Here is a 14,661-nt window from a genome sequence, read left to right as displayed (position 1 = left end):
AGGGGTGGAGAAGCAGATGGGCGCTTCTCCTTATGTGCCCTGGCCGGGAATCGAACCTGGGTCCCCCGCACGCCAGGCCGACGCTGTACCGCTGAACCAACCGGCCAGGGCTTAGCATGCATTCTTAAATTCAGTTATTGTACTCCTCTCCTCCATCTTTTCATAGTAGGTTGGTGGACTAAAGATATAAAAACTTTTTTTTTAACTTTAGAATGAAATTAAAGTTTAACACATCTCTGGTTGGTCTTTCTCTGTTATCTTTGCAGACCCCTTTGTGGCTGTTTGTTCTTAAGAAATGCACCATTTAAAGCAGGGGTAGTCAACCTTTTTATACCTACCGCCCACTTTTGTATCTCTGTTAGTAGTAAAATTTTCTAACCGCCCACCGATTCCACAGTAATGGTGATTTATAAAGTAGGCAAGTAACTTTACTTTATAAAATTTATAAAGCAGAGTTACAGCAAGTTAAAGCATATAATAATAATTACTTTCCAAGTACTTTATGTTGGATTTTCACTAAGTTTGGCAGAATAAATCTTTATAAAACAACTTACTATAGTTATTTATCTTTTTATTTATACTTTGGTTGCTCTGCTACCACCCACCATGAAAGCTGGTATGCCCACTAGTGGGCAGTAGGGACCAGGTTGACTACCACTGATTTAAAGCATCATATATTCTGGAATCTAGTGTGACCAACATTTTTTTCTCCCCCAACCTATTATGTCAGTATTCTACCAAAACTTCACTGACTTCTCCATTCTCTTTAGTTATCAATCTTATAATCCCTTTACAGTTATATATTGCTTTACAGTTTACCAGATGTTTTTACATTTATGGTCCCATTTGATTCTCACAACAATCTTTGGAAATCAACAGGAATTGTTAGGAGTTATATTATTTATGTAAACTTGAAATATGTAATATTTTGAAATATTTGAAATGAGATATGCAAAAATTAAAATTCAGTATCTATGTTTAACATAAATTGCCTAGCTAAGGTGCTGAGGCATTTTTAAATGAAAAGGAATCTGTGTTGTCATGACATCAACAGCTAACAAATTATAGGCATTGCATCAAATACCATTTGGACATATTGAGAGTAACCCTTCCAAGATGCACAGAAACTACTGCCCATTCCTGCCTCAGCTCCTAATACTTTTTTCTAACCAAAACAAATATAAATATGCAATATATTCAGAAAAAATATTATTTTCAAATGTGATCTCAAATGCCTTTGAATCATCTGAATGTTAATAAGCACAGACTGTTATCGTTTTTAAAGCACTTTTTATAAAATACATATTATCTCATTTAACTCTTTTGTGACAGAGACAGAGAGACAGATAAGGACAGACAGACAGGAAAGGAGAGAAAGGAGAAGCATCAGTTCTTCATTGCAGCACCTTAGTTGTTCATTGATTGCTTTCTCATATGTGCTTGACCAGGGGGCTAGAGCAGAGTGAGTGACCCCTTGCTCAAGCCAGCGACCTTGGGCCCAAGCTGATGAGCCTTGCTCAAATCAGATGAGCCTGTGCTGAAGCCAGTGACCTTGGGATTTCAAACCTGTGTCTTACGTGTCCCAGTCCGATGCTCTATATTGGTCAAGCTCATTTAACTCTCAACCACACATAACATACATAAAATATCCACCGTTTCCAGATAAAGCCAAGGCTATGTGTTCAAGAGATGACAGACCCTCGACCTCCAAGTCAAGTTCTAAGACCTCAGTTCTGGCCCTGGCTGGTTGGCTCAGCGGTAGAGCGTCGGCCTGGCGTGCGGGGACCCGGGTTCGATTCCCGGCCAGGGCACATAGGAGAAGCGCCCATTTGCTTCTCCATCCCCCCCCCCCTTCCTCTCTGTCTCTCTCTTCCCCTCCCGCAGCCAAGGCTCCATTGGAGCAGAGATGGCCTGGGCGCTGGGGATGGCTCCTTGGCCTCTGCCCCAGGCGCTAGAGTGGCTCTGGTCGTGGCAGAGTGACGCCCCGGAGGGGCAGAGCATCGCCCCCTGGTGGGCAGAGCGTCACCCCTGGTGGGCGTGCCGGGTGGATCCCGGGCGGGCGCATTCGGGAGTCTGTCTGTCTCTCCTCGTTTCCAGCTTCAGAAAAAATAATTAAAAAAAAAAAAAAAAAAGACCTCAGTTCTGGTGCCCCCCCTATAAAAAGGCACTAAGATTGTGATGAAAAACTAACAAAGTGTATGTTCTGCTTAAAGTATCCTGGGCCTGCAATTTCCAAATTATTTAAGTAGATCATTTTCTAAAGTTTAGACTCTTGGGAACATGAGGTCAGAGGAGGCCAGGAAAGAATGCTGATTACGGGCTAAATGCCACTAGCAGTGAGGCACTTACGTGTGACCCAAATAAAGAGAATACTGTGATGACTAACCTCATAGCAGCTCCTAACAGACCATGCTCCTCCCTGGTTTTAATTCACCCACATATACAGTGTTTATTAGGCACATTTTATAAAAAATTTATCATTGTGATAGCTGTCGAAAAATGTTTATTATTACAGAATCCATTTAGATGCAAAAAAAAAAAGATAGCGACTAAGATAAACATTCTAGTCAAAAGTGGAGAATTTTCACTCTTATCTGTTGTGTAGGTCCATTTCTCAAGTCGTTACTTCGAACTCTGGGTAGAGTCCCTTCAGAATTCTGTTCAGCGGGTTGCAGATCTGCCCTTGCTCTGTCTAACAGCCCCGTTCTTCTCCCAACACAGGATCTTCAGGGGCAGGCTGGACCACTGGAAACCCAAGCCGTCCGCCGCGCCCGCCTCCCCGCGCTCACCTTGCACGCTTTTCTCGTGGTTTCACGACAGCCGGAAGGGAACCTACTCCTTCAGGGACCTGCCTTCACCGACAAGTCCCCTCCAGTCTTCTCCTGAAACTCTCATTTCAGATAAAAAAGGGTCCAAGGTAGAAAACACATGGATTAAAAAAAAAAAAAAAAAAAGGCAAACAAGAAAACCCCAAATCTCTTCCCCCTCTTCAGTCTTTGGGAAGCATTCTCAACTTGTGTGTTGTGCGCTGGATCAGAGAAACCAATGTGATAACACTGCGATAAACAATGCATGGTGTTTCCTGTGTGGGGGAAACAAAGCCTCGTTTAACCATCACCTTCTTTAATACCGTTCCATTCTAGATTGTGCATTAATCTTTGATTTGCCTGTCTTTTCACATATTGCTGTTTAATCTCCGTTTGACAGTTCAGCCATGCTGGGAAAGCTGCATTTGAATCATTGCACAGTGTGATAGATCTGTTTACCAAGTAGTCCCCTTTAAAGGACATTATCAAACTTTTTGCTGTGCTCTTCAAGATTTACCGTAAAACAAAGAAATTTGGGACTGAATCTGTGTTCAATACACCTAAATGAAACTTTAAAACAAACCAAAGCTGACATAGCAACCTTACTCAGTTCATCTTCTAAATCAAACCTCAGAGTCAAACAACTGTTTTAATTCTATCATGAAAGTTCTTGAACTTTAGCAAAGTTAGGAATTATGTGCATGGATGCTGCTTGTGTTTAAATGCATGATGGTGATTTCCAGCATGACACTGCAAACTTCCTCTAACAATTTATTGAAACACGTACGGTGGCTAACTCACATGTTGTTTGGTCTCTCCTTTTATCCCTGTTCACTTTTCTCTCTCAAACAGAAACATGTGGTTAATGTTACCTGAATTGAATTCTTTTCTTGTGGTCAACAGCTCACAGGGTTTTGATGGGCTTTGGGGTTGTGTTTCCACTGACAATATCAAATGGTAATGTGCTGTGTTAAATGCCTTCCTGCTTAAATGTTCTGCTATCCCAGCTCCGTGTGCTCTGACTTCATCTCCTCTCCTGAAGATTTAGTAAACCTTGGAGTTTGTTTGGTACTCAGTTCTCCAGCCTCGGGCATGGTATTTATTCTTGACAGCCAACTAAAACCAGTACAAGAGAACCTAATGGAAAACTAACAGTCCAATTATTAAGGAAGTAGACTAGGAAACAAGATGGTGTTGGTCAAGTTTCTTAGAGTCCCTGGGAAGCCAATCATTCTAGAATTAGAAAAGGGCTTCTGACAGCAATAGACCACTTTTGCCTTGAAACATTTTCAGTATTCTATCTGATCTATCTCAATGTTGTTTGTATAATTCTACCATTATCTTATACTGGAGAGACTCCAGATTTGGTTTTAAAATGTTTTCACAAATGCAGCTCTGTACTCATTGTGAGTTTATTTGAATTTCAGCATCCACTGAACATTTTAACAAAGTTCTGAGGACATGTTCTTTATACGCCCCCTCCTCCCCCAGCCCCAGGTAATTACTTGGGAACATGCATGTGTTCACGGAGCAGCCTTTTTGTCACTCTCCTGGTGCGGCGTGAGAGTTCTCCTTTAGCATGTGACTAGTGTAGTGTCAGAATGTGACCTCCCCCAGCACTTCCATCTCGAAGGTCACATCCGGGAGAAGATCTGCCATTTCTCACAGTATTTATCACATCCAACAGCGATCCCTCCTGGCTGCTCCGGCTACCTTTCTAATACGAATTGCCATCTGTTCTTAATAACTCAGCTCCTCCACTCCACCTTGTAGTTTTTACTTACACTGTTACTCATCATGATTAGGGCCAAAGAAGATAGGCTCATTAATATTACTCCTCTGAGCAGTGGCAGAGGATAATGAATGCTATACCCTTGAAGAGAGCTTGAAGAATCATTACTCCACCACATCTACCCCACGGAGGAAGCACTCAGAATTCCCCATTCACCACGAAGGGCGCAGTGTTTGCAAACCCTCCCTGCTCGGAGGTCATCACCAGACCAAATGTATTTTTTCTGAGATTACCTCACAATAAGCTTTTTAGAATTTGCGAACACGCTTACCTCAGGTTCCTTTCTGGTGCTCACTTAACACTGAGCTTCATTTATTTTTGTAGAATTTTACCTTCAACGATGACTTCAGCCCCAGTAGCACCAGCTCAGCAGACCTGAGTGGCCTCGGAGCAGAACCCAAAACCCCAGGGCTCTCTCAGTCCTTAGCGCTGTCATCAGATGAGGTATGCTCGTGGCACTTACAGTGGAACTGTCTCCCAGTCATTCTTTCTACCCGTGAACTGTCACAGGCAACATGTGTTTAAGGTCGATTTTGCATGCAGATCATCAGGACCATGGCTTCATATCTGATAGAAACTTAGCCTCTCCCTCTCAGTGTCAACATGACAGCATAGTATTGTTCCTGAGCCCCTTGAAGCTGTCTAGGGACACCCTCCCTTACTATATACACATACTCAGCCTTTGTCTGACTTAAAGGGGATGGCTCAGCAGAGGTATGAGGATGGGAGGCTGGGCACTGGAGAGCAAAAATAGGCAACAGTTCAGAAATCTCATGGAGTTTACAAATTTGACCCTCCCCCACCCACCCCACCCACCCCACCCACCCCCATTCTCTCTCACCTTTCCCACCATCACCTCCACCCTAAGATTCTGATAATCCCTCTGAGGTGGGCGTAGCCCCTGACTGAGAAAAAAGAGAGGTGCATTTCAGATGAGAAAGGATAACTAGGTAAAAACCTCTAATTTAGAAGCCAGGGTCAAAATAGCCAAGGATTCCCAGGTGGTAAGTATATACAAGAGAGGCAGGACATTATCACATTAGTGATTGACTTCACTTAGTCCCCCGTGAGATAAATAGAAGAAAGAAATACCAGTATTGGGATGGAAGCGAGGGGGAGAGGCACTGTAAATAAAGATATTTTTGTCTAAATATGGGGTCTTAGTTATTTCAAACATTTTTGTTTTGTAAAACTTTTTTTTTCTCTTAAACTTTTCTGCTGCTGCTTCTTCGGGCTTGGCACGCCTTTGATTTGATTAGGACTTTGTACTGTGTTTGTTGAGTCTCCTGTTTCTGTAATACTTTCTCTCTGCTTCCTTTGCTGCTCCTCCCTCAGAGCCTGGATATGATAGACGATGAGGTGAGCTATCCCTGGGCTGTGTGGTGGCTGTTTTTGGTCTCGTTTGAGTCGTTCCTCTCTGCAGATGATCTAAAAGGGCACGAGGGCGCTTGCTCCTGTAGTGGAGGTCTGTGTTAAGCAGCCTCACCTGCTGCCCTTGTCTGTATCTCAGCCTATAAGATAACTCCGGATTCAAGCGAGTCTGCAGGCTCCCCCTACGGAGTCCCGCAGCGTGTCCCCAATCACCATTACCTGACTGACGCAGCTCACCCGTCTCACCTCCTGTGCCTTCATCTCGGCTCTCCCATCCCCTCCTCTGCGTTTTCTCCGTCGGTCACTGAGGTGACTTCTGTCTCTCCTCCCAGACCCGTCATCACCTCATCACCTTGCAGCTTAGCGGTCCTAGGGATCAGCCTGCCCTTTACACTATTAAAAGTACTGCTCTACATTGGACAGAGCCTCAGTTTCCTCATTTATTAAAAGTCATTGTGGATACTACCTGCCCCACCTTCCTCACAGGTTTGCTTGCTGCTCAAATGAAATAATGGCTGTGAAATCCCCCCTAAAAATGCCTGAGGGCTTAATGCTCTCCCCTTCTTAGTGAAAGACACCACCATATTTTTAAAAATGTTATTACATATCTCTAATATCGTCTCAGGAGAAATGCAGATAGGGATTAATGAAGTATTTGTTTTCTGCATCTGATAATCTTTCCAAAGTGTTTTAATGTAATGGCTTGCAATAGTAGAGTGTATTTGTCAATATTAAATTTCCTACATTAAAAATGCTGTTTTATTTGGGAGACTTTTTCAATTTCCAAGTATCTACTAACCTGTAGGTAATACTTGTATGTATCTTACATACACAGCTAGAGCCATTAGCTTTTTGTTTTATGGTTTAAAAATAAATATGGCTGTAGTAGGCAAGAAATTCCTTTTGATAACGTAATATGCCATGCTGAGCCATTGCGCTTCAGTCCTTAAAAACACCGCGTGCTGTTCCTGCCTCAGATTCTTGATGACGGACAGTCTCCCAAACACAGTCCGTCTCAGAACCGGGCCGTTCGGGAGTGGAGCGTGCAGCAGGTTTCTCACTGGCTAATGAGCCTCAACCTGGATCAGTACGTGGCTGAATTCAGTGCCCAGAGCATCACCGGAGAGCAGCTCCTGCAGCTGGATGGCAATAAACTGAAGGTAAAGAATTACCTGTCTGTGTTAGGTCACCAAGTATAATTTGTATTACTCATGGCACCTGAAATGTTTTCATTAGATAAGAGTGTTCTGCCTACGACAGAGGTAATTCTCAACAGTGATCAGCAGAAAGGACGTTGAATTGTTCCTGAGTAGTCATTGAAGTTTCGGAAAGTCAATCAAGGTTCTAAAGAGCAGGTTGCTGAGCAGGAGAGTGAGGGACTCACTCCATTGCTTCCACCTAGCAACACATGATCCATGTATTAACTCTACCTACTTCTGTGTAGTATGAGTTTTAATAATGGCCAATGTGGACTCTTACATTGTGTAAGAGTTAAAACCCAAATCCATGAATTTTCCCATCTTTATTCGTTTTCTCCACCGCCACTCATCCATGCATACCACTCTGAAACTGAGATGATGCTTTTCCCAGAACTTTCTTCCCCAAATATGTGCGGGCCATATCTTTCCTCCCCCTCCATAACATACTCATTCTCATCTGTCCAGTCCATCTTGTTTTAGAGACTAAGTTGGCACTCTTCCCTGTGGCAAAAGGGCAAAAGGAGCTTACGGCCAGCTCTCCACCCCCCACCTCAGCGCCCTGTTGGGTGGATAGGCAGATGAGTATCTTTTGACAGTCTTAAAAAGGTCAGATCAATCAATAGCCTGTGCATATGAAGGCCCCATTGACAAGGCTGTCCCCATTGGGGAGATAGATGCATCCTGCTGTTGCTTCTGAAGGTCATGAAACATTTAAAGTACATTATCAGCTCCCCTTATTCCAAGCTCATTGAGTGACCTCATTATAATCTGGCTTCCTTTATAGGTCTGCTTACAGGGAGAGAATAGCTAGCCATGCTGACAAGAGCATTCTGATCCCACTTTTGGTCCTTATTGTAAATGAATACATCCGCAGAAAGGAAGCCATGTTGATTCTTCCTCCCCTTCTTGGAGTCCTCTGGGGCAACAGGGGCTCACTCCTGTCTTCTACTTGTTATGTCTGCACCCTGATGGTTGCAGAAGCTGAATTCTGCCCTTTTTTCATTCATTCACTCATTAATTAACAATCTGGAAAGCACTTACTTAATAAGGTTTCGTGTGTACTGTAGGAACTTCAAATAACAAAGGAACAAATAAAGCCATGTCCCCCAGTATATAGATTTTGGACAAATGTAATCAGCTCTTTCTCAGTTTTACCTCTTCAGTTGTGTTTATATTACTTTTTGAGTTTGAACATATTGTGATACTGACCTCATCATGAGCAGAGAGGTGTTGTCAGTTTTATGTTCAGTTTGTCTATATTTTCTTCCTAGGCTCTTGGGATGACATCATCCCAGGACCGAGCCATGGTCAAAAAAAAACTCAAGGAAATGAAGGTGTCTCTAGAGAAGGCTCGGAAAGCTCAAGAGAAAATGGAAAAACAAAGAGAGAAGCTGAGGAGGAAGGAACAAGAGCAAATGCAGAGGAAATCTAAAAAGACAGAAAAGATGACGGGTGCCACAGAGGGCGCTGGTGAGCAGTAACAGACCTTCTTACCGAGGGCGGGCTCCACAGGGTCTCCACCTCTTCCTGCCCTGCTCTCCTCTGGAAGAGTGAAGAAGAAACTGATGACAGGGGTAGTGTGTTGGAGGCAGACTGGGGAACCTGGTGGTGAATAACTGCATTTTCTGTGATAATAGAATACCCTTCATTTTAACCTACTGAAATAATCCCAAGGCAACTTTAGTTTATTAGCAAACCAAGGAGCGCATTTGTGAGAGATGCAAAGCAGCTATGCTTCTCTTCTTTTACTTACCAACATCTTGCTTTGTGCTGGTTGAGGGAGTCACTTGGAAAACCAGCATGACAGTGCCCAACAAGAGCATGACACACCCTGTGTTGTGAATGGAGTGCCATGATTTTCAGTATGGGATCCTGACCCCGGGGCATTTGCACATATCTGCGTGGCTGAGAGCACCACTCTGCCAGGCGATCTGTGGCTGCAGGATCCATCCCAGTGTGTGCGGCAGGTTCCTCCTCATTTCTGTGTCTGCAAAGTGAGACAGCCCCGCTATGGAAACGTGGGTGCTCGGCCACATACCTACCTAGTGTGGCAGAAGGCAAGCAGACTGTTCTGTTTGCTGGGCATCCGAAAGAGAGAAAAGAATTACAGTTATTTGTTAACCCCAGAAGGAAGTTAAAGCCTTAAGAATGTGGATATGGGTATTACCTTGGGATTCTGAGGGTAACATTTATCTTCCAGATTTAGCCGAACAATGAAAAAATCAGACGTCAATGCAGCCATGGGATATTGGGATCTGTTGTTTATTTCGCTACAGCTGCGTTTCAGTATTTCAGCAACTCTGACACACACAACACAATTCCTTTTCCCTAACAAATTGAACAGGAAATTGATTTTTAAGGAAACCAACATTTTCAGGTTTCCTCTCCTGGGGAACATTCTGGCTAGTCTTCAGGCTGACTAGGACACAGTCAGGAAACGGTCACATATTTTCTACAAAAGATTTCCCAAGTGGACTCAGTTAATATTTTAACACATGTGCTTTTATGAAAAATAGAAATATCAATTCAAGAAAATTTAGATTTGAGTAATATTCAACCAGAGAAGAGATTTTATTGAGCACACAGAATGTTCCCATAAAGGAGAGCTGTCAGTTGTGTTTAGAGATGCTTTGAATGGTTTTTCTGAGCCATTCTCTTCTATTCTTTAGAGATTTTCATTTTATAGTTAAAGTTTGTTTAAGATAGTGCACAGGCTACAGTATAGCAGTGGGGGCAGTTACAAATATTTTAAAGCCAGTGGGAAGGATCTAAGTATTTGATTAAACTAATCTAAGGCCAGAGACAAGGGTAGAAGGAAGAGAAAATAAACTCATCTTGAGAAATTCCAAATGATGGTTGTTGGGTTTTTTTTTTATGTTGTTTTTCTTTTTATATTTATATAGCTGATTCTCTGGACTGCTTCTAAAAATGAGGTCACCCACTTTCCAAGGGACGGGTTTCAAAATAACAGTTGAAGGCAGACAAATTCTTGGACAAGTATTTTCCTTCCTTTCCTATGTGGGGCGTCTGTCCATATATTCTACCAGAAATGTTATGTATGCAGAGCTCGGGGAGGGGGACTTTGGAGGTTATAGGTAACAGGTAATGTCAAGGAACTCCTACCCATTGAGCTCCATCTTATATTTTGAACATTATGATTTTTTTTTTGCTTGTCTGACTATCTGAAATCTGGAATTGTCTAAACTAGAAAGTCATCATTCTGTTCTTTCTCAAAGGCCTTTTACCTTTTTAGTGACAAGTATTATCCATTAAGCTTTAGTGCTTGTGTCACCAGGTACAGATCATTCATTGGATCTCAGCAACACTGTCAGAAAGTGTTTGACAATTATCAGAGTCACTGTATATGTTTTTTTTCTATCTTCATTATGGGGTATAATGATGAAACTGCCATACTGGATACTCTATTAATACTTTGAGATGTGTGGTGCTTTGCTATTTATTAATGCCATGAGAAACAAGGAATCATTATTAATGAATTACAAAATCCAACAAACCTTTTCTAATACTAAAAGACTAAATTAGTCAAAATCTGGTAATTCTAGTGCTTGCTATTATAAATTTTTGCTTATCTTTGGAAAAAGTGTTTGGGAACACACTGGAAGTTTCAATATATTCATTTTAAGAATGGAAATTGAAGGATGGTTATCTTAAGTTATGTTTACACTTTGGTAATATTTGAAAATGGATGTATATACTGGAAAAGTCTATCAGTCTCAGTTTCTGCACATAATTTATGATCTATTATATTGCATTTTCTTAAATGTCTTAGAATATTGTTCTTTGTTTTCAACTTATTTGTATACTTCCACTGTTTAGATTAGTTACCGACTGACAATATTATTAATCAAATTTTTTAACTCATTTAGTTTGTGTTATAACTATTTTGATATTTTAAGTTAAATTATAGTAATTTTTATCTTAATGAGTTATTTTTAACATTTTTACTTAAAACTGCTGAAATGATGAGAGACACTTGATTTGATTGTCTAACAAAGGATAACATGTAAACTGATTGATAAAAGGGTATGAAAACAGAGTGAAGGACCTCAGAACTTGTGAGCATTTTCTTTTCCTACTATTTTTTTAATTGACTCTAGTGCATGATGCCTAATTGAGGTTTCAGTGTCTTACCCAGTTCCTACTTCGATGCTTGTGGTTTTCAGTGTCCATACAATTTAACACGGAGTTGTTGCTTCATGAACCTTGAAGACTTTGCAGTGTTTTGTTTTGTTTTGTTTTTTATCAGAAAATGAACAAAAAGGGAATATCTGGTTACTATAAGCTATATATTCCCTAAACAATAGCTCTGGATTACTTTGAAAATAGCCAAAAGTGTTTTGGGGGTATAGGTAATACTTTGGGGGTCAGGAAATGTGTGGTGGCCAAGCTGTGGACCGAGAGCATTGTATGAGCTGAATGTCTGGGTCAGGATTTTTCATCAAAGGACTTTAGTTTTACAACACAATCCCTTCATTTAAGACTATCTCCCTTAAAATAACTCACAGTTTATGTAATAGTTTTCTGGGGGTTTTTTTTTTTTCTTTATTGAATCAGAAGTTAACATCAGTGTGATAATGTTAGGGCAGAAACCTAATTTTGCCCATTCTAACAAACTGATGAAGTCCACCTCTAGTTTTATGACAATGAAGCTATCCTATGCTACCTTTCTTTAGCTGGGGTTGATGAATTTCCTACCCTCAACATCACATAAGCATTTTTAACCCAGGTGCTAATGCCAAACTCTGCTTGTAAGAGGCATGAATGGGAACACCTCTATCTTTTGCTCCTTTGTTACCGTGGGGGACAAAGTGGCAAGAGGATGAGTGAGGTACTAAATTAACCTTGGCTGCTGCCTTTTATATTACTGTCATTTCTAGCCTGAAATCTTAACCAAGTAACTGAATTTATTGTCCCAAGAGAGCTGTGGATAAGGGGGCATTTAACTTTGGTAGACAGCCATCACGGGGTTCATGTTGCCTACTAAATGCTAGGTCCTGAGTGCTTTCTGAACTTTTCAAATTTGTATTTAAGCAAGGATCTACCTGTACACTCTTCAAAAGCTAAGCCTTAAATGATGAGGTCCAGAAATAAAATGTTCATAATTTCTATTAGAATTGTTTTCAGTAAGATGATGGGTGGGAAGTAAATTTCTAAAGAAAACAGTGTTGTAAGAAATATGAATGTGGTTGCTCCAATCTACTCCTGAAAAACAGCCAGGGTCTCCAGAAAGATTTTATTTATATTTGTCTTAGTTATTTGAAGTCTCAGGAAATTTAGTCTTGGTCTAAAACACTGGGGGAAAGAAAATTAACACCAGGCAGTACACTAGTAATATTTGCATAGCTAGCTTAAAGAAGTAGTATAGAACAGACCCAACCAAGAAGTCAGAGGGCAAAGAAAAAGCCTGGAAAATCTATTTCCCCTTAGAAAACGAAAGCATCAAGTTCTACCCGATGATAAACAGAGGATCCTTACATGCCTGTGCATGGGTGTCTGTGCGAATGCATTGAGGGCATGGTTGTTACTTAAAGGCTTACTGTGTAAGTGTGTAACCCAAGTATAGCACATGGCCTGCTTCCAAATCTACAGAGTGGGGAAGGAAAGAAACATGGTAATTTCCAATATTTGGCCTACCCCAATCCCAACCCCCAAACCGCTAAGGATTTGAAACTGAATAAGGGAAGGAGTAAGAGAACAAGAGGCAACTCCTCAATCACATGCATGCCACTTGTGTAGATATACAGACTACAAATGTGTGACTCTATCTCCCACCTTACACACACATACCGCAATGACATGGCATAAAAACATAGATATTGTATTTGAAACTTGGTGTTCTCCGTTAGGACCCCCAGCAGTAGTCATAGCCTTATTGCCACTTTTTGTGTTGTGTATACATTGAATGACTCATAAGATTTTAAGAGATTTTTAAAATGTATTCTACTAAATGCACTTATCCTTCTACATGTCTATATATTTTGGTAAAATTGATTTATTAGAAACTTGGTATTTTAGTAAGATAAAATTTTCTCAAATGTTTGGTTGATGCTTTGATGTCAACATTGCACATTGCTGAGTTGAAACTCAGACGTTTATGCAGCTTTGGGCATTTTTAACTGCAGACTGCAGTTTCCTTTGCTAACAATTGCACTGTGTGTTCTTGTGCATTGGCTCATGCTCTTATATGACATATTTGGTATCTATGATGCGTAAGTCACTAACTACTGGCTCTCTGGTGGCAACACTGCCATCACATGACCATTTATTTCCTTTTCTGCCGAGTGATGGCCTGGTTAGGTCATTGCCAAATGGAATGTGAGTGTGAGTATGTTGTTGGAAGGTGTACACTTCTAGTTCTCTCAGCAATTTTATTTACACACCCAGGTTTTCCGTTAAGGATTTAATCTTTCACCTATGAGAGAACAGTTGGCCAAAGATAAGTAAATTATTTTAAAAAGTGGGAATTAAGAGGCACTCCGGCTAGATAATACCTCCCAACAACATCAGATTTTGTTAGTGCTTAGTGAAATCCTTAAATATTTATGTATATGCTTTCCTAAATATTATTTATGGTCACCACTACTGCTTTTGTATTTTTTAATGGTGTGACAATTAAACCACAAGTATATTTGCTGCATATCACTAACAAGCTGGCCAGCTAAAAAAATGAAAAAAGAGAGAATGAATTCTGTTCCATTGTGAGAAGTTGATTTATTTTCATCTTTCTTTATATAAAGGAAAAAAAAAGTTGTTTGAAAGTAATTTTAAGTCCAATAAATATGGATAGCATGTTCTCTGAAACTTTTGATTTCTACATTTTGGTGTCCAATCATTTGCATGGAAGAGACAATAGTGCCACGTCTGAATTGTTCTCTTGTGCTTGGTTAATACGTATTTCTCTAGATTGTTCTGTTTCAAACAACATTTCCTACTCTTTGGTTTTTAGAAGCATTCAAAACAAAGTATCCTTTGTTTTCTGACCAATCGAAAAATATGTGTGATTAAATTTAATTTGTTAGTGTAAATAAATTTCTTGCCAATGAGTATTATTGTTGTTAGACAACGAATGCAATAAAAAGAGAAATACTGAGATGGGTCAAAGTGATTTTATTTCCCCTCTTCCATTTTCACCTTCCACTAAAACAAGCCTTGACTGGGTAAACCAGTATTAACTGTCACAATACATCTATCAATCAAGAGCAAAGTGTACATTTTCCATGAAAATGATCTAAAAATAAGTTTAGCCCCGGTGAAGTGTAAATTGGCAGCTAGAATTACATTTGAAAGCATAATTATGGAACTGGGCATAAAGTTAAAAGATCAGCACTCCCACTAGAAGCTCCCTCACCTGTCTTCCTGTTGGTGTCGTGGCTTCACCATCACAGGACACCTGTCAGCCGGGAGAAGGTGAGTGGCAAATCCGTTAGCGGTTCGCCTCGCACAGCGCGGTGAGGTGAGCGAAGAACCAGAT

The 14,661-nt window shown here is 40.7% G+C and overlaps 1 protein-coding gene across 10 annotated transcripts in view; it reads left to right on the top strand.

Annotated features, from left to right (window-relative positions):
- The window catches only part of PPP1R9A (protein phosphatase 1 regulatory subunit 9A), a 293,914-nt gene extending 279,634 nt beyond the window's left edge, over nucleotides 1-14,280 (top strand). For 4 of the 10 annotated variants that reach the window (XM_066353671.1, XM_066353670.1, XM_066353669.1 and 1 more), the window contains 5 exons: nucleotides 2,722-2,917; nucleotides 4,924-5,043; nucleotides 5,935-5,958; nucleotides 6,948-7,130; nucleotides 8,441-14,280. In XM_066353671.1, the coding sequence (XP_066209768.1) occupies nucleotides 2,722-2,917; nucleotides 4,924-5,043; nucleotides 5,935-5,958; nucleotides 6,948-7,130; nucleotides 8,441-8,650 (733 nt within the window). In that variant the 3' untranslated portion in view covers nucleotides 8,651-14,280. The remainder of the gene's footprint in view (nucleotides 1-2,721; nucleotides 2,918-4,923; nucleotides 5,044-5,934; nucleotides 5,959-6,947; nucleotides 7,131-8,440) is intronic. The other 6 variants (XM_066353672.1, XM_066353674.1, XM_066353675.1 and 3 more) reach the window with 3 other exon arrangements.
- Nucleotides 14,281-14,661: the final 381 nt, after the last annotated feature.

This window comes from Saccopteryx leptura, chromosome 12, assembly GCF_036850995.1.
Source record: "Saccopteryx leptura isolate mSacLep1 chromosome 12, mSacLep1_pri_phased_curated, whole genome shotgun sequence".
Lineage (NCBI taxonomy): Eukaryota > Metazoa > Chordata > Mammalia > Chiroptera > Emballonuridae > Saccopteryx > Saccopteryx leptura.
The sequence above is the reverse complement of the archived record's forward strand: the minus strand, read 5'-3'. Positions and strand labels throughout refer to the sequence as shown.